Raw genomic sequence first — 25597 nt, 5'->3', positions numbered from 1 at the left:
TGATTAGCTTTATATGGAATGTCGCGTGGCGAGAAGCATCAGTCTTATCTCTGTGCTCATCATGAGATTTTCACTCATTCTCTACTGTTTTCTGTTGTGGAAACTCTCCCCATTGTCTGAGGACTTTGCCACAGGAAAAGAGATTCAGACTAAGGCAAAAACTGGGATTAGTAAACTCAAGGAAAAAGGATTTATTACAATAGTGAAAGAGACTTGCAACAGATGCGGAGGAGGAGGAGGAGGCGGTAATCGACGGAGACGACGTAGACGCCGGAGAAGGAGACGCCGAAGACGGAGGCCGGTCGTCTATTATGGTGGAGGATATTATGCGGGATACTACGCAGACTATAATTATCCTGGAAATTACTATTATTATAATTACCCAGATTATTATGGAAATTACGATTATGCACTTCTGGGGCGGATGACAAACGGCACCGCTTCCACGCGATCCCCAAACAACAAAGGGATTCCCAAGCGTGAATTCAGCGTGCAATCTGGAAAGTTGAAGAGGGCCACGCGGCGTGTCCAGAAGAGGCATAGAGGCCAGAAGAGACCCTGAACTCGCTCCGATCAATCAGTCTCTGGGGCGATCGACACTCAGAAACACAATTGAATGGAGTGTTGTGTCTGAAAGTGTCTCCATGGATCACTGATAAAATTACTATGCACACACTCTCAAGTAGACCCCATTTCGCCCCATGGCGATAAAGCCCTCCCGATCAATCACGTTCGTGATCTCTGATACGAGTCCGATGTACGTGTTCTTTCTTCTAACTGAAGCCCTGCTGGCCACATTACTCATCATTCCGATGTCCGGATCTTCGAGGAAAGAGTCTATTTCCGGCGCCGCTGCGTCACTATGGTGATGAAGTGATGTTCCGACGAGGCAGATAAGAGTCATCTGTTGCCGAGAACATCGTGCGTCAGAAGATTACGTCTTCACAGAATTTACAATGCCTTGGTAATCGTGCCGAATCATTTCCCCTCCGCGCGAGATCGGCCAATTAGATAAGTGATGCCAATTGTCGCAGTGGCATTGGGAGGCCCTCCCACGAGAGTGAGCGGGACACATGGAGGAACTCTGGCCAGATTCTGTGTCACCATGGCCACTTTCCAGTAACTTTCACTCGCTTGGCCGGTTACTCTTTCCGTCGTTTTCTGTCCACGAGTCTGCAATAAAAATCGCCGAGGAAGAGATGACAAATTATGTGGAAGGATTCTCCAGTGAATATCCTTGACTCATTGTGCGGTGATAATTCTTCCACAATGGGAGGAAAGCAACATGGAATGCCACAAATTCAAGGAACTTCTCATTTGTCTTCAATTAAGAATATCTCATATCGACTTTTATTAGCATTTTTTAGTCGTTATATCTCGTTCTTATATAACTAAGATTCTCTGTTTCTTGTACGTTATCTTCCTCGCGTGCACAAAAAAAATCTCTTTCGCAAGACTAATGAAAGGGGGTTCGCTAAGTGGGGAGAAATTAAGCAACTCACGAGCGAGGATATCAGGTGTGTAAATAAAATAATAAAAGGGAAAACATCACAGAAATTATCTCTGCAGGCAGCAGTCTTTTTCGTTGGTCTCCTCTCTAACCCTTCAGTGGCCGTTGATGCTGGTGCGGAAGTCCTTTCGCACACGCCACAGCATCAGTTCAATGCACGCCCGACTGTCCTCGAGGCTATCATGTCCCGTGGCTGCGGTCTGAATGTCCCTCTTGAGGAAGGTCTTCGCCAGAGACTTGAGGGAGCGCCTGAACGGCAGTCCGGACGTGTGTGGAAATACCACTGAAGTGTCAATAATGTTCCTGTGGATGATCTTAAGCGCTCTCAGGTCATTCTCCAAGCCGTGTCCCACGAGAATCGCCTCAGCGCTGATCATCTTCAGTAAATCCTGCTGCACTTCCTTCAGTGTGCGAATATTGTGGCCGCGCGCCACAAAGTCCTGTTCAGAGATGCCCGAGAAGCGAGTGTTGTAGTCCACAATCTGACACTCTGGACGCACCAGTCGCTCATACAGGAGTCTCCCATCGGACGCCACAACAGAGACTTTGCACAGTTCCAAACCACGGCCTGTGAAGCACATTTCACAGTCCAGTCCAAAAATCTGATGTTTCCCATCGAAAGCGCCATGACGAGTGGCCATAAAGCCCTCAAAGGGACCATTGAGACCCGTCTGGAGGCCATACCTGGCAGAAGAAACGGAAAGAAACATGAGTCCGGGTCATTGAAGATATACCGAGTGTACTTACCACACGTGCAGGCTATTTGTGGTGCATCCTCGGCTACCAGCATCGCCACCACAGCAGGAGAACTCCACTCGGCCATACGGAAGGCAATCCACGCGCTGAAGCTTTCCCCAGTGGAAGACGCACTGCTCATGGGTCAAGTACTCCCCATCCACAGTGACAAAGAATCCTCTGCCGCAGCGACAGCATCGCTTCTCCTCACTTGGGATGAACGTTACTGTGTCATCCAGAGCATCCTCCCCGTCCACTGATGGCGGACTCGATGATCCACTACTCTGGCCACTGTCCTCAGACAGCAGAGCCTCCTGCGATGGTTTTTCCAATCCATCGCATTCATTGACAATCACTGGTGCCTCACCGTGACTGGCGGGCACGAATTCTGCTGCATTCACGTCAAAAACACTTCCACTGGACACGATCGAGGCCCTCTTGAGTGCGAAGAACTCTCCTGGGGAGCTCTTGTAGATGATCGCGCGACGGCGATCCCAATCGCATAACACTGGAAAGCCCAGCGGACGCAATTGGTGTGGCAGGAGAACGTATGATCTCAAGCAGGAAGTAAGAATGTCCTCAGACATGTTGAGCTTCGTGTGCTGTCGCAACGGCGGCGTGAGAGTCCAAATCCTCTCCTCGTCGCATCCGCTGAAATTCACACTCTTCCCTTTCTCCCTCCTTCCGATGGTCACCTTCTCCACAGACTCCTGACTGTCTTTCCTCTGGTTTCGGCGCTGCCGGCGTGCTGCCTTTGTATTTTTCCCACGGAAATTGGAACCCTTCTTCGGCGAATCCTCACTGCTGCTGCTCGCCACCACGTAGTACTGAAGCTCCTTGTCCTCTTCCTCCTCCTCCAAGCAATCGCGAGTCACTGTGAAGGTAAACAAAGGAAATTTTGTTGAATTCTGCAAAATATTCTGTACCTACTAACATTACAAGTACAGAATATGGAGAGTGTCTCAGCGCAATAAGCTGACCCAAATCGACATTCCTCCCGGTTTGATATCAAATATTTGCATGAATATGAAAGTGGGCAGGAAAATGCGCATATTTCCGGCATTTGTGGGACACACACACGCCGTGGAAATGGGATCAGGCCTGTTGAGCGCCACCCAGATACCACGTGTGCAAATGCGAAAAATCAGCATAGCCGGGTGGGTGCGAGTCGCCCGGAAAAGACTGGACATATGTGCATTATAATCAATTGTCGCGTGGCGATCGTAAATCAATCTTACCTTCACAGGTGGTTGATTTCTCTCTCCAGCGCTGCTTCTTGCCCTTCCGGCTGCCGAAGCGTCGACCACGAACATTCCTGGCCGCACCATCGCTCGTATCGCTACTGCCATCGTCGGACTTCTTCTCCAGCAGATTCGCCTCATCGTCTGACGAAATTCCACTGCTGTCCTTGCGCTCTTTGCGTGCCTTTGTCTCCCCCTTGGGGCTCCTCTGAGTCACCGTCTCACCGCCAGTGGCATCTGCAAGAGAGACAATTGAGTGAATTAGATCATATGAACACAGGTGTTTGCTCAAGTGCCATCAGAGACTTCCTCAATTTGCACACGTGGTATAGCGAATTTTGGGCTGTAGTGGCAGAAAAGAGGCATTCTTTGTCACTTCCGGAAGAGGCAATGAGTGGAAATGTTATGGATAAGAAAAGGCAACACACTTCCTAGTCTCTCGAGTGACTCTATAGGTTGAAAATGCACCAATTATCGGGCTGTTTGGTGCGCGAAGAGGCGAATTTCTCAGTCATTGGAGTGAAAAAGGAAATAATGGACGCTCAATACCACGGATTTTTCATGAATTAATTCCAAATTTGCACGAATTAGTGGCTCAGTTCTTTTATCGCTCAATGCATACAGAATTATCCAATTTTGAGATTTCCGTTTCAGGCTTCGCGCATTTATTACTTATTCATTGTTACCCATTAACGAATTATGTACTCAAATTATCATGTGTGGTTTTTCTGGAACTTGTTCGTGGATTCTTCTCGCACCACTTCATCCATGAATACGCGCACTTGAGATTCTCAGGCGAGGAGGAATTGTCCCAGAAAATTGAAGGCTCCCCATGAGTCAGAACCAAGAATGATTTTCGAGGTCGCATACATGTAGAAGGAACAGCGAAAAAACCCCGTTGATATGAATAAATTCGATAAATTGTGCCGCCTCTCTTTTAGTGTGTTAATCATCTCAATTGTGTACATGAACTCAATTTTTCCTCGTGCCGTGATTAATTTGAGAGGCGTCAAATTGTGAGAAATTCGCCTCTTTGGAAGAGAAGAGAGATTTCGTTACTTTCACCTGCATGACTTGGAATTTGTCAATGCTTCTTGCTCTGAATTGCATGGCGAGAGAGAATGCCTCGCGAAGAGAGATCAAATGGCAGGTGAAAGAGTCTGCACGGGAAAGAGTCAATGGCCTCTAGCGCTGTTCCAGTTCTAGATAGAGAGCCCAATCAACATTGTCATCTTCCAACACTCTTCCCAAAGAGATTCTTTCCTCTGTGGGTCAGTGAGTCACAATTGCACACTCCGAATGGAATGTCTTAGCGGGAATTTCACTAAGAGACACACTCACACTCAATTTGCCTCTGAGAATCCCACCTCAATATAACACAAAGCGCGAGCAAGAACTTCATTGAAATTCTATTTTAATCCATATGTTAAATTCCTCTCTCTCCTTCGATTGACGCCCCCCTCACGCCCCCCCTTGATCCCTAAGAAAAAAGTAAGCCAAAAAGCAGCGACTCTCGACTCAGATATTGCCGAGATCAAAAGACGCCCCAATCAGCGAAGGAGACACACCGGAAATTCTGTGTGATTTACAGCAATTTCCCAATTCAATTAATTTAATTCTTCAGTCATTAGGTGGCCATTTTCAACGCTTCTTCGGCTCTCAAGTGGAGCGAAGAATATCTTGGCTATTTTTGGCACATTCAACATCAACACTGAGCATCTCAGAGCAGAAATTTTGCCTCTTCATCAAAATAAAGAATGCGTCACTTGTGAAACTCTGCTTCGCCCACAACACTCTCGTGCTTTTCATTCTCAAAATCCAACCCCAGGGGCCACTCATTGAGCCACACTCTTCTTCTCACGGCGACAATGCAGCCCAGACCAGAGGTACAAGGCACAGTGCTAATGATTAGCACAAGTCCCGCTTGTTGCGTATTTCAAGTATATTCTCTCCAAGTGCGGAATTAGGAACAGAGTGATGTGCCGTTTTCCTCATTTCAACTGGAGTGCCTCTGACCTCGCAATGCGTCGCCCCACTGAGAAATAGAACAGATTATGCTGAGATATTTGAGGCATCTCACTCAAGATCTCGCGCACGCATTCGTGGCCGGATGTTGGGGAGGCGAGAGGCGGCAATGGGTAAAAAATAGTGGTGATAAACTCAGATGTAATGTGCACCCAAGAACTGCTCTTATCACGTGAGTTTTTCGCAAAAGATTCATGGCGAAAATCATAATAATCAGCTGACTGAATGATATTGTGGATTTTCATCATCCACGTTGAAAATAATGATGATAAATATTCTTACTTTTTCTCCTCACTCGACGACAACAGCCAAGAGCAAAACACAGGCCAAAGATTGTCAAAAATAAATACATGATGTGCTCGTGAAGATCCATTTTTGCGCGCCCTTCCGTGCACGGATAAGCTATCGTAATCGCCTTGTTGTTCCGTCTTCTCTAACGCTGGCCAAACACGCACTTAATAAGTCTGACCACTTGCACGAAAATACGGCAATAGCGCACGATATTGTTTTCCACAACTGTTCCCGCGCAATTCAATGTTTGATCACTACACCGATTTGCGAGTCGACAGGAGTCCTTCGCTAGGGACACGGAGAGTGTGTGACTCCCTGTGAAGTCAACGCCACACTGAACAACACACGGACTTATCGTCTGTGCAGATAATCTGAAGTATATCTGTTGGGTGTTCACCAGTGAGCGACGAGCACGAGAACATTTGAAGGACCATGTGACTTGCGATTGTGCGAGACTTGTGATCTTCTGTGCCCCTTCGTCAGAACTTTTCACATGCCCTCACAGCTTGTGCATAATCACTTCGATAGAGTTACAATGTTGCCTCTCTCCTCCTCTTCTCGAAATCACTTTTAATCAGATACACATACACACACGCGGGCAGACTTTATGGGTTTTGTCGCCAACTTCCTGATTCTCAAAAGCTTAAGAGCGCACTCAGTTGAGAAAAGGCGATATTATTCACATGAATTGAGGTTCAAGAGAAAATCCATTGAAATCACTTGAAGGATTATTTTGAGTTCTCGCCACCTCGTTCACATGTAAATGTCTCTGTTCATGGCAATTTATCTCGCAATGTGACCGAATCTCCATGAGAAACTTTTCCATATCTCACTATATACAGCGTGGAAAACAACAGTTTTCCTCCTTTTCTTCTCCACCTATCGTTCCCACCCGCGCGATTAAGCCGCCCAGTCCGAACTCTAATTACAAGATCACGGTGAAAATACACTCAAGGTGGCCCACAGGTGGAATTGCAAAAAAAGGTGAACCGAGAGTCGCACAACTTCCAAGAGATGTGAAAAGTGAAATCGATTTGAACTTGTTGGGAGTTTTCAACTAACTGAAATCATCGCAACTACTTTTCACACTGTATATCCCACCACCACGAGCCGCAGGCCAGCGCATGGTGGGGGCAACGCGTCACCAGCTGCTCTTCCCCACGCGATCGCACACTCGCACCCAACGCCGGCACGCCGTTGCTCACAGTGTACCTGGAAAGCGCGCGAACTTCTTCGAGGCCGGAGGATCGCGGGAAAGATGTCACCCATTTACTAGGTCGCTGAACGGATGCCGTGCGTGGCGTTGTTTGATTGGGTGAGTCAGATCATCGAATTGCGCCACATAAAAGCATCCATGAGAAATCCCTGGCTTCTCTCTGTGCTTGCCCCACACGATCTCGCAAAAATTGCGCGACGCAGAGAGGAATTCACGCTTATGCATTGCGTCATCCAAGCGTATATGAGTCTGAGACGCGCTGTCCTTCACCTTCCTCCAGGCCATAGATCTCTTCTCTTCTCCTTCCCACTCTGGCGATTCTCCTTATCAGGCGCCACAAAATTGTGCACGATGATATCATCAGTGCGCGTCCGCATGCATTCGCAAGGCCTCTTTGTCAGGCTCACAAGTAATTATACATATGGAAAAAAAAGTAACAAAGAAGACTCACTCTGTGTCCATGAACGCATCCGCGGGGCTGGTGAGAAGTGTCGAGGCGGCTGGAGGGCAGGATACTGTGGCCACACCATTGTTGGCGGCATCATGCCCATCTGAGTTGGATTCACCCAGCAAACATACATCCTTTGTCGTTTCAAATCCTGTCTCTGAATTATTGCTTCAAGTCTTCTCTTTGAGGAATCTCTCAATCATATGATTTCTATCGACAGTCACTGCATTAATCATCTCCCGGGAATACGAATGTGTCACCCTTCTTCGCGTTAAGTCACACTTTTCACCCAAAAAACACTTTTTGCAATACACTTTTTTAACCTCAGACACACTCAGTGTTGTCCTCACCAGGATCACCAAAACTGCACTGTTTTGCCAAATGATTTGATGCAAAAATCACAGAGATGAACTACTCGAGATGCTCACATGCCACAATTCAGACAAAGACTACACACAACGCTCTGACCGCGACGTGCTTATCAAAAGCTTAAACACACACAGAGAGATCGCGCCGAGAGAGAGACTCATGGCGTGGTGTTTATGGGGAATTTTGCTCTCGAAAAACCCAACTCTAGATGACGATCGTGCGATCACGACGAAAATAGCCGCGCGAGCGGAGAGAGACTTCAGCGATTTTCCAGCAATGTGCCCCTTCACGTTGACGTTTAGCGGGAAAACTCACCTGAATAAAACATGCTGATCACTCGACGATCACCAGACAATTGTGGCAACTTTCCCGCACATTTCCCAATCATACACTTCCATTCCATTTCGCCCTGCGATGCGTCATTTGTGGCAATTTCCGATTAATCCAGGCGTCCGACGCATATCAAAAGTGTAACGTTCTTTCTTTGTACTTCAATGTCTCAGATATCGCACTGAAAGAAGAGAGAATAGGGAGAATATACAATTTCAGAAAAGAAAACAACGACTTGGCATAAATATTCAATAAAATTGAAAGATGATAATCTTATCTTTATCTCTAAGTTGTACGCAATAAGCATAAAATAATCTCATGATCTAGTTTCAGATTCAGCGTGGGATAGTATAATTACGACTGAAGAAATTAGAGCACAGTTTGTTCCAGTTATTTCATAAACTTTAGTCATTGATAAGCGATTATTTTTTCCAAAATGTTTTTTTAATACTGTGAAGCACGAGAAAAATTATGGCATGATTAATTTGTTTACATTAGAACTCACTAGCAGACAGTCGAAAAGATCGAATGATAATCTCAAGACAAAATTAAATTTTTCAATATGAGTTCTTGAATGTTTTTTTTCAAATTTTCCAAATATAACCAAATTACAAATATTTAATAGTTTTTTTTTGTATCGGCTCATAGTTAAAAAAGGAGGTAAGGTACTTTTCCATATTCAAATTATTGTACGTTGTAAAACAACTTGGATAATGAAATATCGAGGAATTCCTTGAGTATCATTGTGTTTATACAGAATCTTTGTATATAAGAATAAAATTGCGCGCCAAAATGTTCAGTAGAACGAAATATTGCAATCTTTCTACAATTATTTGGTTATCATGAAATTTATCATTAAAGGAAAAAGTGTGTTTCATCGCATTTTCATACTTCAACTTAAGCAATTGAGACTAACAATTACGTGAGAAAACAAGTCAGATTGTCGTGCGAGACACACGCTCGGTAATGCGATAAAATACAAATTAATGATTCACATAGAGCCACGTGGAATATTAAATAATTACTGAAGTGTAAATACAAAACAACACGTATTATTTCGATAGTGGCTCTGCTTCCTATCATATGCACAGTGACAAATCCTCTTTGTGCAGAAGCAGGCTCTTTGTCTCGTCGGGTCACCGAGAAATTAAACACATAGGGTGAAAATTTAGAGAAGTTCTCGTCATATCATTTTTGAGGCCGGTGATGTTTTCTCAATAAATATTCCCCTCTCGGCAGATAAACTTATCATGTTTGTCCTCTGTTTCTTCTCAATTTTTTTCAGCTACTCTTCCTGACAACGTCAACGTGACGAAATGCGTGTAAACATAATATGGGCTACGAGTGTGAAAATATTCCAGAAGATGAATTGAGACCTTCTTACGTGTGGTGTTACACTTTACGACTAAACCGAGTCGCACACTTCTTCCGGGTGCTCTTCTGTGGCAGTTTCCTCATTTAATATGTGCTTAACAAAAGAGGCACCCCCACAAATTATCACGTCGACAAGTGTTCAATTAATTACACTTTATCGTCCCTCAATGGGAACCAACTGCGAATGTTGAGCAATGAGGAAAAGAGAATATTGTGACAGAAAACGGGTCGACAAACTCAGTGGTGGCAAAGGAATTGGTAACAATGGAATACGGGGAGGAAATTGACGGCAATATCTGACCTCCAGCCTCCACAATGATGGCGATCGAGAGCCAGAGAGACGTGTGCAAATAGACGAATAATATGCAAAGCATGTGTCTGATCACAAACTTATAGGCAGGCAATATTGATTCAGCGCAAGACTTGAGTGAATTTAAACATTTTCACACATTTCCTCAATGATCATCACTAAAGATTGATGACTCTAATTAAATAAACAATTTACAGAGTATGTCATCCACGGTGAATCGCCCGCGTGACTCCCGCCGAGACTCAACAAATTGGATAAATATTGTTACTCGCTAAAATTATTATGTTTGCAGGGACAAATTTGCACAGACAACATTTCGGCACACTAACTGCAAATACGTCGATAAACACCTCATCATTGTCTCAGCAGTTCTGTCCAGGAAGTTATGAATTCTTTCGTAATATACACTCTTCAACCTGTTCATGATCAACAACAGACAATTGATTAGAGATTGCTAGCCTCACTTTCCGCTATTTTCACATTTAATACTAAACAACCACCAAAATCATGATCTGAATGTAAATGATTTTCTTTGAAACATCGTGTGTGTGTGTGGAGATAAATTAATTCACAAAACTTCAATGAAATGTTTTAGCACGAATTAGACCCAGAAAAGTGCTTTAAACCCTATAATTCCACCGCGAGGACACTTCCGTGCCCCATAAAAGCCTCGAGTTTATCATCAAGAGCGTGAACTTTTCTGTTCTTTATATGATAAAAGACGGAAGAAAGGTTCCTTATCAGGCAAATAAAAGTGCAAAAACCTCTGCATTTTTTTTTTACACAAGTGAGCGCAAAAGCTCATCCGCGAAGGTGGAGAATTTTCGCGCAAAGCGGGAAAAGTGTTCTTGAGACACAATGGCAATGTAGCAGAATATCTGACCGTGGCAAATTTGCACACATTTGCTCTTCTTAAGGTTGTTTCATCAACATTTCATTCCCCCCTTTCTTTATTTTTGTATAGACCACCAGAGAGTGGAAATCTTTGCTTCATTTTTAAAAATATATAGCGCTCTTATATCTGCTCTCACGAAAAACACAGCGAGAGAGAGAAAGAGAGAGAGAGTCCGTGTGTGGGCTGAGGGTTACTGAATTCTACGTTTGTTATTGCCATTCATCACATAAAAAAAAACGTTCATACACAGACAAAGGAGGAAAAAGCGTCTTTTTCCCCTTAGTAAACAATGCAAAATCAGGCAAGCAACTGGAGACTGATAAGAGAAGTGATACTCTTTCTCCTTAGAAGATCAAATTAATCTACGATAAGAAGTTTGACTGACAGACAATTGCATGTTGCCACAGAGAGAAAATTTTCACGTGAAATTCCCTACAAATATTACATCAGATTGGGTGATAAAGCACTTACAAAATGTGTGTCTTTTTTTCTAAAAATACATATATGGCTATATTATAAAGTACAAACACCTCTCCATTGCCTCTGTTTTTACCATCATATTCAATATCACGGCATTCTGTGGACATTAAATTTGTGATCTTGCTTTACAAAGACTAGCTATAAGCAAAACGCATCTACTGCTGAATACTACTGTTCGACCAATCAAGTAGAGAAGCATTTGTTTAAATAGGCGGAGCATTTTCGTGGGCGTGATCATATAGAAACATCCTAATATAAACAGATAATTCCTAAGAGAAATGTGATGACATAACATAAATCTATAAGTTTCTATGCAATCTTGAGTACATCAAGATTATTCAATATAATGTTGATATAATGCAAAAAAAAAAAAATTTTTGACAAAAATATTTACTCCCACTGCGATTTTCAACATCTGTTTCAGGAATTTTCAGCAAGAAGCGTCTGAGATATTCAATAACAAAATTCCTTTAGACTGACAACCATTTGAATCTCTAAAACTGCAGACTAAACACACGTCGGATATGCGTGTTTAATATTCTCTTCTTCTGGCCAGATCCACGACTATGAAAAACACGATTTTACCATATTTTGATATTCTTCTTGCATTCTTTCGGGTTTTTACCGTTTTCTCAGCATATTTGTCCACACGCTTGGCTCTCGAGACAAATTTTTGCGGCAAAACAGCACGCCAAAGAGGCAAAATCACTTGCGGCTCATTAATTCAATTAATTTGTCACAAACTGAACATTTTCTTGCTATGGATTTAAATTGATGAGAAAATTGCGCAAATCACAGCGATATACATTTCAGGCCCCCTTTTTCCCGCTTCGAGACCACGAGACGCACATAAATTAGGAGCAGGAGAGGTCAGAAAAATTTGTCATTACGGTATGTGATTGAGCATTTTGGCCAAATATGGGATGCACTCAACTTATGGAGTGACTGTGGCAGCAAATCAATCACACCAGATCGTGAGTGACATATTGCCATTTGCACAACGTATCAACTCGCTCCCTTGGTCACAGCAAATTCAAAAAACATGTGAATGATTTTATTGATAAAAATTTCCAATCGCACGACTGCATGTTATATATTGCAAAGATGAGGCATATTAGTGGCCTTTTTGCCTCCACCACCAGACAATTTTATGGCCACGACGGCGCGCGGTGTAGTATTCATTGTGAAATAATCGCTCGCAGTTGCATATTCCGTCGCAATTTACTACTATTTGCTTTTTTGTTTGCCAAGAAGAAGGAAAAAGAATGTTGAAAAACAGTTGTGTGTGCCTCTTTCCCGCTTATTCTGGGAGCACACTGATAGTGTGGCTAGTGTCGCTGAGATGGCGCAGCCGGCGTCAGAGGCAAAATCACTGAGCTGAGCATCTGGTTTTCTCTCAGTGTTAACGCCGTTTTCAGCTGTAACGCGCAGTTGATAAAAGGGTCAAAAGACGTCGCCACCAACAGTGAGGTTTCAGTGCGGTGCCAAGTGTTTTCAGCTCTCGGAGATTGTGGATTTTCTCAATTTTCCAAGTGATATTGCGTTTGCTTTAAATTGTAAACTAACCTACACATTCTTGAGTCATAATGCCACGACGAGGACGTTCAGCCAGCCCTCCGCCAGCTCCCCAGAGACGGTAAGGAAGCACCCCATCATTGCACCTTTCTGCACTGTTATTGCATGAGAAAATGCCACGATTTTCTACTTGTGCCGTGATAACCTCATGAAAATACGCATCAAAATATCCCAAGGTGATTTCTGATTAGGAGATCCTTCCGGAAATTAGTGAAATTCCCCTGAAAAACACCTCGTTATGTAACATAACCTACAATAGAGTGTTGTGGAAAAATACCTCCCGGAAAGATCTAGAAAAGCCCGAGAAAATGCGTCGAGGAATTTCACCAAGTTGCACTAGAGATAACTTCTGACTAGGCATCATCCGATTGTTTATGACGCTGTGCCAAAAATAATTGCGTGACTTACCGAGTCTCTTTCTTCAGCAGGGCTGCTTCACCACCTCCGGTGCCTGTGGCTCCGCCGCCAACTGCTATGGCTCCTGTTGGCGCTGCTCCCCAGCAGCCCTCAATGTTCAAGCAGATGGCAGCCACTGCTGGAGGAGTAGCCGTAGGATCTGCCATTGGCCACACCATGGGCCACGCTTTGACTGGAATGTTCAGCGGAGGAGACAAGGAAGTGGCTCAGCAGCAGCCACAACAACCAATGAGCAATGGACAACCCGGACAGTACAGCTCCCCGTGCAGCTTTGAGATCGAGCAGTTCCTTCAGTGCGCCCAAGGCCAGTCCGACCTGGGCGTGTGCGAGGGCTTTAATGAGGCCTTGCGACAGTGCAAGACACGCTACAACATCGCTCAGTAGACATCTGGCTCCTGTCCTTCCCCTAAATTAGTAGTTGGCTAGCTAACTAAAGCAACCAGGATGTCTGGAATCAATCTGGAAAGAAGATAAATCATGAAAATCTGATGTGAAATTAGAAGAATTATGTTTAATCATATATTTACGTTTTATTTGCTAATCTACAGAGAGAGTTTCTCACGCCACACTCGCTTCAATTGACGATTGTTCTCCTCCTGTTCCAGCAGCTTCGTGTCCAGTTCCTTGCCAATTCTTCTGGTCTCCAGAACAATTCCCTGGCGCTTCTTGAGTTGCTCATTTGCGTGCTGCAAGGATTTATCCGCTTGTCTGAGGACATCATCGAGATTCAGAGGATCTTGTCGTCGTTTCTTCAGCTCAGGCTCACCTTCGTTTTCCAGTTGGACGGATAATTCATCCAGTGTGAGCCACCAGGGAGTTGTGATGTATCTCTCGATTGTGTTGCGGTTGTAGACAAATTCTTGAGGCAATTCCGTTGTTTGGAAGTTCTTCGTGAGTCTTTCAAGAGCAATTATCTCAACTGGACGCAGCCACGAGATACTCTCGTCGATCTCTGTCGCTAAGAGAGGCTCCATAATCCCATAAGTTACGCGATTGAGGCTATCCGAAGGCAGCAGCGGCGTTAAGTATCTCCTCAACTCTCTTTCGATGTCCCTCGAGTGAAAGACTTGTCCACAGAATGTGAACGAAGGAAGTCTGAGGTTGTCCAGAAATTGATAAAACTTCTTAAGGCGACCTGAAGATCGCCAGTCCTGCGGGAAGTATTCCCAAGTCATGAAGGTCTCGCCTATACGAGAGGGCACAAACTGCCGAAACTCGATAGGGAATTCTGGATCTGCATCGAAGTTATCCAATTCTGCTTGCTTCTTGATAGTTTCAATGGCTTCGTTGTAGAGTGAAATGACAAAGTTGATGTTGTGCGAAATTGCGGCTAGTTTGGGATTCACTTGAGCTGAGAGGTGAAGGCGCTTCCAGAAGACACTGCCCAGCGTTTCATCCAGAAACACTGACGTCTTCATCATCTCCAAATTGTGCTCATAATTGCAATTCCGAGCACAGAATTTGAGGCAGTCCTGAAAAACTGCACTGAGTGACGTTGAGCACTTGCGCCGATTCTCATCGTACATCTTCAGGATATATTTTGAAACATCCTGATTCTCCAAATTAAGCCTCTCCTCCACTGCTTCAGGCGTGAGTGAGTGCCCATTATAGACGAAAAAAGCCACCGGAAGACGAAAATTGATTGAAAGGTTTTCCAACCGTTTCTGAGAATTCGTCAAATTTTTCGCAGTGAGAATAAAGATGATCCCATGTGCCATTTCCTTCTCCAGATTGAGCCTTGTATTGTCATCTTTAAGCTGATTAACTCCTCTGACGATCTGCACCGATACAGCGAGATTCTCCTGACAATTCTTCACTCTCTTCTGCTCTACGTAAAGACAATTCTTCACTTTGCTGCCACTTGAACGCAGAAATATTCCATCCAGCCATTTGGTGATGTACGTTGTGAATCCTGGAGTCTCCTCACCATCGTCTGGAATACACACCAGTAACTTCCACCAGTAGTGTGACTTCAGAATTCCTCTTTCATTGCTCTTCTTCGCCTGTCGCAGGAAAATTTGTCCAATTTCGGCGAACATGTCAATGCTCTCCGTAGGAGACCGACTGAGATCCAGATCATCAGGTACTCCACGTCTATAACGAGACTTCAATTCAAGCGTGGCATCTTGATGCGGATGCCTGAAATTCTCAACTTGGGCCTCCAAAGGCTCCGTGGGCAGCCAAATGGGCGTGTTATTGATAATGTTCCTCTTACTGATTTTCTCATTCACAAACTCACGCCAAGCTGAAAAGCATCTGGCCAGGTTTCGATACTTCAACAGCAGAAGGCGTCTCTTCACGATGTACTCCCCGCAGACTATTCTCTCCGCCAATTCATCCACAGTCTCCTGGATAATCTTTTCCGCTATCATCGCAATTTCCTCTAGAAACACCTCATGTGAGTGGATTTCCTCCTCTGCCACTTCTTTGCAGCTTTCCTCAACTACTTCCTCAATGATCTCTCTGTGAATCTCCTTGGAAGCTTTGTCAATTCTCCTTGTGCGCTTCATTTGTTGCTCAAGTCTCTCCCTTTCCTTCCGCAATTCCTCCTCCTCACGAAGATCTCTCAATCTTTTCTCCTCTGCTTCACGTTTTTTCTTCTCTTCGGCTTCTTTCTCTTGCTTCAGGCGCTCCTTCTCTTCCTCTTCCTCTTGAGACTTCCTGGCGGCTTCGGCAAACAGCCCGCTTGGAGGTTGTGTATTCAGTGCGTTGAATCCGCCAAAAACATTCGTGGCAGGAGTCTTGAAACTAAGAGAGAAGGTCTTCGGCTTTGGAGTTGGTGCAGCGATGCCGAGGAAAAAACTCTTTACCTCTGGACTTTGGGATCTCGGCGGAGTTTCCTGCATTTTTGGCAAACTAGCAGGTCGATTGAAGACTGTGGAATTCTGCTTCGGGGAAATTGGTGGCGATCCTGAAGGGATCTTGAAAACATTCTCAGCTGGAGCATCTGGTTCATCTTTAACTCTGCTGAAAAGTTTGTCAATGAAATATCCTCGTTCATCAAAGCTGTTCTGCGGCTGGTGATTCTCAAAGGAGTCTCTAGATTCCAGGACACCATTGCTGATGGCCTCTCCGACAGAGCAAGCTCTTTTGTGCTCCACTATGTTGATGGCACGGTCCAGGAGGAAAGGTATGTCAGGGTGATAGAAGCTGTTCTTGTTTAACGTCACCTCATCATCATCCAGAGAAGTGGCTAGGCCGTAATACTCACAGAACTGCGCCGTACTCTCGATGTCCTCAAAGGCTAAGATGTATGTGAGATGTCGCAAGCCATATCCCACCGATCCTCGAGTCGTGTAGGCCTTGACAATCACCTCAAGAGCTCTGGCGCGCACTTGATTGAAGTACCTGATGAGGATGCAGGCATTCATGTAACTTGTCTGCCTCACTAACTGGAAGAACTTTACGTAATTGTTGGCTTCCATGGCAAGGAACACTTCAATAGCGAAGTGCACTGGCTCAGATTTCTGTACACTTTCAGGCAGTTGCTTCACCTCCCACAGGAAATTACTATCCTGCACATTTAGCAAGATTATGTAGCTTCGGAACTCCGCTTCATTGGGGCACATTTCGCCTTTCAGTGACAAATCATGGTACATGTACTTCAGCGATTGGAGGCACTTTGTCAGGTTCTCAGTGTTGATCTTCTGATCAAACACCGATGGATCCTCAGCAATCAATCTGGCTGAGCAGTGAATGTGAAAGCGAGCGCATTGCTCCACCAGCACCACTGAGTCCTGGCTGCACAATTCCTGCTGCGTGATGTCTTTTCTGATGCTCCTCGTGCGATCCCACAAAAAATGAAACCAATCCGACATGCTGGTCTCCTCAACATCGCACAGATCCACAATACTGTGCAACAAGTAGTTCATAGTCATCCTCAGCACGGGTTCTGGTCGCAATTCGTGCGGCAAAGCAGATTCCTGATCTGCAGAACTCCTCGAGTACTGCTTCACGGCGTACTTGTGATTGAGATTTCCTCGTGAATCCAATTCATAGGATGCCACTTGCTTCTTAGCCTGTCGCATGAGACGCTCCTTCTCTGGACACATATCCGGGCAGATGCCCTTCGTCGCTTCCGCCTTCCTAATGTCCATCGTCTTGATTGTCGTTAATCGCATGAGTTTGTCTCTGGCATCCAGAACGCGATACTTCTCTTCTGACGTAAAGGCTGGTTTTCTCAACACAGCCTCAATTTCCGCTCTTGTGGTGGGATTTACAGCAGGCAAAGATGATGCTGGGGCTATTTTCATCCCTCCATCTGGAGTCTTTGGCACCGTCTTCATTCGGCGCTCAATTCTCTCCTTACCACTGACTCCTGGAGAAGAGAAGTGAGGCTGGGGCTTCGTAGCGACATTTCCCATGGCCTCCAACTCTGCCTGCACATCTGGATCCATATAGTCATCCAACATCTTGGGCTTTAGTGTCTCCTTGGGTGTGAAGAAAATCCGGAACTCGTAGTCATTGAACACTCCGCCATCCATCAAAGCATTCTCAGCCGCTTCCGCTGTCTCATAATCTACAGTGCAAGTGTATCTTTTCGGCCTAAGAATGAAGCGCCGAATGGCTCCAAATTGGCCAAAGTGCTCCTTGGCGACGGTCTTGTCTAGAAACTGCTCCGGGATCTGTTCACAACTGGAATCAACAACAAAATGTCAAAGCGATGCTTTTCCTATCATTTTACCTGTCTTCCCACCTGATGGACTTGTAATTAACACCTTCATCGGAGGGCTGGGAGTCCGAATTGTGATCAGACATTGTCAAACACTGCGAAATTGACGATTTTAGCAGGAAATTTACACAAAAATACAAGACATGGACTCACAGAAACTCACGCTCTTTTGTGAGGTTATGTCGCGTCGCCGGTTCTCTTCAGCATGCTCAGCGCCCTCTATGGCGCCAAAGGCTTTTGGCGGGATGAGAGCTTCAAGAGGAAAACGGGCTTGATCGCATGCCTTTCAGCAATATCAACAATTGCCTTGCCTATCTCCATGTAGACATTATCGAGGGTGGATCCTTCACCCCTACAAGAATAAAATATCAGTGTCACTCGGTTATTGTGTGATAATGCTAACAATTGATTATATTATCTCACTTTTTGTGCCTCTTAGTCGCTTTCGCTTTCAAGCTAAAAAGAACCAAGCAAAAATACCTTGTCAGAGGAGATAAGATTTCACTTCAATGGAGAATAATAAACATGATGTCATTATACTTGAGGATTATTGTAATTTAGCCACCCTTAAATCTCCTCATATCGCAGTAAAAATAGAATGTGATCTTTTTAGGACTTTGTGGGGGTGGTTATTGAGGTTTCTGCAATGAAGACATAGACTGAGGTGGCATTGTGAGGAAGTGAGTGAAGAGACATTCGTTTGAGTAATAAAGCGTAATTCGTGGTTTCGCACCTATTTATCGATCAAACAGCCGCAGAGGAGCTTTTGCGTTTCCGCAACACTCAATTGATAAGATAATGAGTGATTGCAGTGAGTCTAAACATTCTTTCACAACTCAATCGTCTCAGAAATGCCGAGGCCTTTAAAGTTCAGAAATCAATTTTTAGGCGCTGACAAATTATTGATTAGGAAAATTCCCACTGATTTTACAGTCGGTTATTGAGGAAGGGGTGTGGGAGAGGCCCTAAAATTCTCATGATTACTCACCTGGACACCTTGGGCGATGGGGATGCGTGGGTGGACGCCCTGTCCTTCCGGTCCGACGATGCGCCGCGAAAGACATCGCGAATCGATGGATTTTGCACAACGCTTCGTGACTGTGAGTTGGATATCGCGAGCTTTGGCGCCTCCACACACTTTAGTCGGTCGTCAGTTGTGACCGTGTCCAAGTGCTCTGTGCTCAGCTCTCGAGAACTCCCCCCAGGCGCCTCGTCATCGCTTTCCTGCCCAGAGAAAGACACCACAGCAATTGGATAATATTCTATTAATATTTCTCGCCAGAAATTAAACAATTCTCAACTAATTCTTCATTCTGTGCCCAAAGGAAGACAATTTCAGCGATGGTAAGTTGCCAGAAGATCTCCTCTTGCTTTAACTCAATGGCTCAAGATACTGTGATTGCGACGAGATTTCCACCAGACGTTGGAGAGTGGTTGAAGATTTCATCTAATCATCGCGTTTTATTTCAAAATTATTTATAGAAATCCTTCTTCATCGTGAGAATATGTCAAGAAAATATTATTTTCGATGAACAAACATTTTAATAGGCATTTTTCACACGAGTTTCTCGAAAAGCAGCTCCACAGACATTAAACCGCAATGTTGGAAAATGTGATTTATTGTATAAAGTGAGGATTAATTTAGATTGTGAGTTCAGCTAAAATCGATCTATAAATCCGTGTCTTATTCTTAAGAGGGAACAGACAGGCATCCAGACAACCGGTCAGCCTTCACCCAAACTTCCCATTAACATCACAGAACCCTCTCAGCAATTCACATCAATTGGCACAAGAATGTGGCGAAAAATTGTCCCACAGAAGATGATTTCTCTGTGAATTTTCCGCTGATGAAAATTCCCCCTTCCGCGGAGTTTGTGTGTGAGACACAATTGGGTTGTGTTTTCAAAGTGAAACTCCATCTATTTTTAAAATGTATCCAAGAGCCTCCTTCAAACACCAAAATATTGTCTACTTGCTTTTTATCGCCACACTTTTTTTTTGCTTCAGTGTCATTAATTTTAAACCATTTTCTCTCTCCTCCATCCATATGCCTTCTTGCCTCCTATCACACACCCTACAAACGCGTAAATAATGATGAAGTCATCCAATCAAATTTGCATTAGACAATAAAATTGTCGACTTTAATTGCACCCCAGACGACAATTATCTATTTTATCTGATGTGCATGTGAATCTTCTACAATTTCTTCGTTACTGCTTTTGTGTGACATTCAAAGACGAGCAATTGAGCAGGAGATTCTTTGATTTACTAATTGAGTCTATAAGCAATAGCGATGAATGCTAGGGTGTCGCAATTACTAGTATTCTTGTATTACAGTGCAGCTAACAGAATTCATGTTAATTAAATAATGCAATAGAGAAATATATTGATCTTCTTCACATTATTTATCCCGAGCTTTTCGCATTCATTACTAAACCAGTAAGGAAACGGTGAAAAATATACGATTCATATTTACATGTGAAAAGGAAAATTCTTCGCAATATATTGTCAAATCGAGACACCCTAGCGGAGTATCCCACTCTCCTCAAGAGGTGACAATTCAATGCGTGTGATGTTCATCAACATCGGTTCATAGGTATAGAAAATTACACAAGAGTCATGCGGCGGAGGTAGAAAAAAAGACTTGTTGATGAATCAAGAAATTATTGCGTAACTGACACTTTTAATTTCAAGCGCAGAAAACAATACGCATTGCGGCCGAAAATCCATCGGTATCGTGGCATTGTCTATGTAAGAATTCCAGTCTTGAGACCCCACATTGCTGATGACTCGAGTCAATTCTCTATGTTTATATCTTGCACTCAATCACCATTTCCTGCATTCGCTATTGACTTTTCTCATTCGCTGGCTTCATCAGTTCAAATGATGTTTTTTTCCCTCACTTCTCGTCTTGTCGAAAACTTACGTCATACTCTTATTTATAATTTTATCCACCCGAAGCAATATTCAACAATAATGCTAAATACTCTCCTCCAAATATTGCGCGCGCGAGAAGACAAACTCATATTTGAGCGATTGAATTTTATGATCTACAACGCACTGTCTCTGTATGTTCTCCCAACATATGATAGATCCCTCATGCAAAACAACTACTTAAGAAACATCAATATTTCACACAATCTCTATGCGAAAATGTGCATATAAATGCCGAGAGAAAAAGAGCTTTAATGAAAAATTGCCAACCAATTAATCTTGTTCCTTTCCCCTCTTTCAGACGGACGTCGTTTGTGGCAAGTGTAACAATCCAATTACACAAAATGTAAGTATTAACGCCAAATTAATAAATTAGTCGCGTGACCATTTTAATAATTTAATTTAATGATGCGCTCATCAATTTGCCACACATACACACACAAATTACCGACCATCTCTTCCCAAATCATGCCTCATTCATTGACACTGTCCGGGTGTGGGCAGAAATTGATCTCATCGCCACTCATCTCCAAATAATAATAAGGAAATCAATTGCACGTCAGGCGAAATATGATGAATTTGTGTACAAAATCGTAGAGCCAAAAAATTTTCCATTTAAACCAACACACAAAAGGTTTGATGAGTGAGATCTCTTTCTCGCTCTTGCCTTTTCATTCACAAATCACGATGAAAAAAGGCACTATAGTGAGTTTATTTTGTGATGAATTCACTATTTTTAAATTTCCAACCAATCTTTCTTTCCCCTCAACGTTTTATGGTTCTGTCTTCAGTCAAATGATGAACACGCCGTTGCTGAAAATCGCACGGAAATTTGGGCCATATCCTCAATTTAGAAATCTTTGCCACTTTGAAAGGTGCTTTTAAAAGGATGGGGTCAAAGTTTTCGTGTCAAATTGATTAGATTTGTTAGCATTTTTACTCAATCTGTTGTGTAAAATTCATTAGAAATGCTTGGAGACACTCCAAATCAGTCAGTAAATCAAGTGATTTATTTGTTTATACAGTAGATTAAAACATTTCTCTTAATATTCTAAAATAACCCTCACGTAAATTTGCCACTAGACACCAAAATTTCCTAAAATCAACCACAAAATTTACGAAATATCTAATTTGTCTCAAAATTTGCATAATTCGGTGATAATGGAAATTTCAAACGTGATCTTTTCGGTAACTGATCAAAACAATTTTGAAAAATTAGCAAATCTTATGAACGCCTTAAAGAAATGGGTTGAAAACATAAAAACACTATGTGACAGGGTATGAATGTGTGTGCAAAAATTGAAAGGAAAAGTTTTTTTTCTTTATTTTTCAGAGTCCAATGTTTTTAACTCAAGAGACGCTTAGACAGTTGTATTGAAAATACTTTTAAATCCTCCCCAGATCATCGCACTCTGCATTGGCCTATAGTCTCTATTCTTTCTGTACATATGATCACTGGGCGAAAAATATCATCTGTTTAGTCTAACCATCTCCTCCATGGGTTATCAGTGATTAATTGGAGGCCGGCTGTACTTTCAGATCCTCACAGCTCTTGGAAAATCTTGGCACCCGGAGCACTTTGTCTGCAAAGTATGCGATCGACCCATCTCGGAGGGATCCTTTAACCAGAAGGACGGCGAACCCGTGTGCTCTGGCTGCTACATCAGCAAATACACGGACGTGTGCTATGCATGCAAGCAACACATTTTATCGGCAAGTCAATCGTATTATCGGCCAGAACAAGTTCCAATTGCATAACGCAGAGCGCGGGCATAATTATGTGAAAAACTTTTGGAGGTGAAAACCACTCGTATTTCCCGCAGCGTCTCTTCAATGAAATAATTTGTCGGTTGGAGGGAACCTTGGTGAGCGTGCCGTGTCTTTAATTTTAGCCTCCTCTCCGTCTATATTCGCTGTGGCACAAGAGGAGTCTAAAAAATATAGAATAATGGACTAAATATAGATTGAGATTGCTCTCTCCCACCCTCTGAGGCACGGTGATTCCAACTTTTGCCGTTTATCGTGCAATTTTTTCATGTTTTACTGCCATTTAGGGCGACTCTGCACAATTTCTTCCGCCACCCACGTAAATATAGTGAAATTTGTCAGTGCCACAAAGCAATATTTCCATTCTCTGCGTGCCTTTCTCGCCGGCGAATGTCTATAATATAATTGAAATTGATGGCATTGTGATTAATTGATGATGAAAATAGACCACAGGAAAATCATTGATCCTATATACAGTGAATATTTTGAGGCGCATGGGAGACATTAAAGATTAAACGCTCAAGAATTCTTGTTTTCGTAAAAGGAAGGACAGAGAAATCATCAACTATTTTTATAATTAACTGACAACCACGCAAAACATATTTTATTCCGTTCTTCCTTCCACCTAAAGAACTTTTTATAAAAGATCACCTTTTTAATAGATGTAGCGAAAGACATATGAGCAATGTGGTGAGAATCCCTTGAGAATACTGGCCATGTTTTGCTCAAATTCAATGACACAGCGAAGAGAGTTTGGGTGTGATAAGACATTTTATTCCCACAATTACTTCCTGAGTCCCTGCCCACGCAATATTTGGTGACTTTATTGCCAGATTATCGCGCTCAATAAAACTCCTAAGAGATTGCCCAGTAGCACGGATCTTACTAAGTGGGACAGCACCTTTTAAGCACTGGTCACAATTGTTTAAATGTTATACTATCAATCTAGAAGCTGTGTGCACAAGACAACACAGTGACCTTATTTGGTTATTAACAAGATATTAAAACAAATTCAGTGTCAATTAATTGTTCATCTCTGTTGTTATCTGAAGAATTACCATAAAAATGTGATAACACACTATCACTAATATTCTAAACGACAAGAAAATTCCAATTTAACACAATCCTGGTATACTTCACAAAAACTTTATTTTATTACGCATCCTTCCCACTTGAGATTTTCAGAGCTTGCGTCATGCTGATGTGCTTTCCTGCAATTGAGGAAATAGGTGGCATTCTTTGCTTATCAACGTTTGAGTTGTTTACAACAATAAATCCTCCAATTGGTTATTTAATGACTGTATCGAAGCATGAGAATATCGGTTTAAAGTGGGATATTTTCGTGAAGTACTCAATTATTTGATTTTTTGAATTCTCTTCCTTCCAGCAGAAAGTAATTAAGGCCATGGACAAGACGTGGCACGAGGAACACTTTGTGTGTGGCGGGCCCTGCAAGAAGGCCCTGGTGGGGGCCTCCTTCTACGAGCGCGACGGACAGCCCTACTGCAAGGATTGCTTTGAGGCCCAGTTCGCCTCTCGGTGTGCCGGCTGCTCCAATGCGATACTGGAGAAGGCCGTGATCGCTCTGGACGTGAAATGGCACAAGGATTGTTTCAAGTGCCAGAAGTGCAAAGAGCCAATTTCCGGCAACACCTTCGCCGTGCAGGACAATAAGCCCCTCTGCACCGAGTGCGCCGGCATTTAAGCCGCCTCCCCAGCTTTTCAGAGCTTCTAAACGCAAGAAATTCACATCAATATAATATTTATCCGCGACACAGATAATTTGTTGCCATTAAATTGTTATGTCTTCAATTATCCCGCAATTCTTCTTTCTTCATACCTGGAGATTCAATCTAAGAGACTGGCTGGGAGTGCGATAAGACGCTCTCGCAGATGTCTTCCTCTGCGGCAGATACATAGACAGGGAATCCTGTAGAGCTGACGTCTTCTTCTTCTTGGTGGAATTTGGTTTGGACACCTTCATCAAGGGTTTCTTTGTCACATCACAGAATTTCTTACTCTCTCTTATCAAGTCCATGCACATATCACTGATTTCCTTGATCATTTCGTCATTCCTGTCGAAGATTCGCATTCTCAGGCAGGTATTGATGCCATCCAAAACTACCTGGCACATTTCCATGAGCTTCTTCTGTTGCATTTCATTCGAATAGTTTGTCATGTTGCTGCAGTAGAAGCGAAAAGCACGGAGAATTGCAGTAAATAACTTATTGGTTTTGTCCATGAGCTTCCGAGATCTCGTGGAGGAGATGTCAGCAGTCAGGCAGGACACTCGGTATAAGTAATTCCGAGAGAGGCGAGTGGAGAACTCCTCGAAACGTCTTCTCCTCCGCTGGGCATCAATTTCCTCATCTTCATCAAAGCGGACACACCTTTGGATGTGACTCTGGACGTCACACAAGCATCTGATTATCTTGTCTTGAATTTCAGTAACGTCCAGGATAATATTTTGAACTTTCTCCTGCTCATTCTCCTGAGACTTCCGAGTAATCTTGACATTCTGTACTGATTCACCGTTGGTGATTCGGGTTTCCGGGAGAACATTTGCTGGGAGTTCTTCATCTTCCAATACACATCCAAACTTTTCCCACAGTATCAAATTCAGAGTCTCTTCAATGAGCCCCAATTGCTCATCTGTGAACTCCGTGAAGTCCTGAAAAGAGATAAAATGAGAGAAATGGTCCTGACAGTCTGCCAAGGAAGCCTTCTACATTTTCACGGTATCCCGGTGATTCCTTTACTGAAATTTTCGTAGTAGAAACTCTGCTTCTGCTCGCCAATGATCCATCGGAAGAGCTCGTAGTCAGAGCTTCCATGGTAAGTCTCGTAGAGTGTAGTTTTCCCACTGAATTGCCAGGAGTTTATTGTTTACAAATTGCACTAGATTTGGGTTAAAAAAAAACACTCACGTTCGTAAACCGAATGAGCGCTCCAAGCGGAGAACAGCTCAAAAACTCCGCGTGGGAAATTTGAATATACTTAAATAACGT

At 43.4% G+C, this 25597-nt stretch overlaps 5 protein-coding genes across 10 annotated transcripts; 2 read left to right on the top strand and 3 right to left on the bottom strand.

Moving 5' to 3' along the window:
- Positions 1 to 1299: 1299 nt before the first annotated feature.
- LOC132262168 (uncharacterized) lies at positions 1300 to 8500 on the bottom strand. Of its 3 annotated transcripts, none has more exons than XM_059761328.1 (4): positions 8151 to 8500; positions 3484 to 3723; positions 2258 to 3119; positions 1300 to 2194 (listed from the first exon to the last, which is right to left on the bottom strand). In XM_059761328.1, the coding sequence occupies exons 1-4, from the start codon at positions 8236 to 8238 to the stop codon at positions 1606 to 1608; spliced, it is 1779 nt and encodes a 592-aa protein (XP_059617311.1). In that variant the 5' UTR covers positions 8239 to 8500; the 3' UTR covers positions 1300 to 1605. The 3 variants fall into 3 exon arrangements, with proteins under 3 accessions (XP_059617311.1, XP_059617309.1, XP_059617310.1); XM_059761326.1 differs by lacking the exon at positions 8151 to 8500 and adding an exon at positions 7470 to 8049; XM_059761327.1 differs by lacking the exon at positions 8151 to 8500 and adding an exon at positions 5794 to 6214 and having other exon boundaries at positions 1301 to 2194.
- Positions 8501 to 12654: 4154 nt separating this feature from the next.
- Positions 12655 to 13736, top strand: LOC132262170 (coiled-coil-helix-coiled-coil-helix domain-containing protein 2). 2 transcript variants are annotated; one of them, XM_059761330.1, is made up of 2 exons: positions 12655 to 12860; positions 13225 to 13736. In XM_059761330.1, exons 1-2 carry the CDS (start codon positions 12811 to 12813, stop codon positions 13598 to 13600), a joined length of 426 nt encoding a protein of 141 aa, XP_059617313.1. In that variant the 5' UTR covers positions 12655 to 12810; the 3' UTR covers positions 13601 to 13736. The 2 variants fall into 2 exon arrangements, with proteins under 2 accessions (XP_059617313.1, XP_059617314.1); XM_059761331.1 differs by having other exon boundaries at positions 12659 to 12860; positions 13228 to 13736.
- A 7-nt stretch (positions 13737 to 13743) lies between these two features.
- On the bottom strand, positions 13744 to 18363 carry LOC132262167 (protein xmas). The gene is made up of 3 exons (XM_059761325.1): positions 18042 to 18363; positions 17913 to 17983; positions 13744 to 17851 (listed from the first exon to the last, which is right to left on the bottom strand). The coding sequence occupies exons 2-3, from the start codon at positions 17972 to 17974 to the stop codon at positions 13759 to 13761; spliced, it is 4155 nt and encodes a 1384-aa protein (XP_059617308.1). The 5' UTR covers positions 17975 to 17983; positions 18042 to 18363; the 3' UTR covers positions 13744 to 13758.
- Positions 18364 to 18962: 599 nt separating this feature from the next.
- Positions 18963 to 24401, top strand: LOC132262586 (transforming growth factor beta-1-induced transcript 1 protein). 3 transcript variants are annotated; one of them, XM_059761893.1, is made up of 4 exons: positions 18985 to 19232; positions 21124 to 21168; positions 22362 to 22535; positions 23977 to 24401. In XM_059761893.1, the coding sequence occupies exons 1-4, from the start codon at positions 19230 to 19232 to the stop codon at positions 24292 to 24294; spliced, it is 540 nt and encodes a 179-aa protein (XP_059617876.1). In that variant the 5' UTR covers positions 18985 to 19229; the 3' UTR covers positions 24295 to 24401. The 3 variants fall into 3 exon arrangements, with proteins under 3 accessions (XP_059617879.1, XP_059617876.1, XP_059617877.1); XM_059761894.1 differs by having other exon boundaries at positions 19001 to 19232; positions 23980 to 24401; XM_059761896.1 differs by lacking the exon at positions 22362 to 22535 and having other exon boundaries at positions 18963 to 19232.
- LOC132262585 (uncharacterized) lies at positions 22542 to 25494 on the bottom strand. Its single transcript, XM_059761892.1, has 3 exons — positions 25319 to 25494; positions 24430 to 25260; positions 22542 to 22753 (listed from the first exon to the last, which is right to left on the bottom strand). Exons 1-3 carry the CDS (start codon positions 25421 to 25423, stop codon positions 22727 to 22729), a joined length of 963 nt encoding a protein of 320 aa, XP_059617875.1. The 5' UTR covers positions 25424 to 25494; the 3' UTR covers positions 22542 to 22726.
- Between the last annotated feature and the right edge of the window lie 103 nt (positions 25495 to 25597).

This window comes from Phlebotomus argentipes, unplaced genomic scaffold (assembly GCF_947086385.1).
Source record: "Phlebotomus argentipes unplaced genomic scaffold, Phlebotomus argentipes genome assembly contig_15, whole genome shotgun sequence".
In the NCBI taxonomy this organism is placed as follows: domain Eukaryota; kingdom Metazoa; phylum Arthropoda; class Insecta; order Diptera; family Psychodidae; genus Phlebotomus; species Phlebotomus argentipes.
Note: the sequence above shows the minus strand (reverse complement) of the source record. Positions and strands in the feature narration are given on the sequence as shown.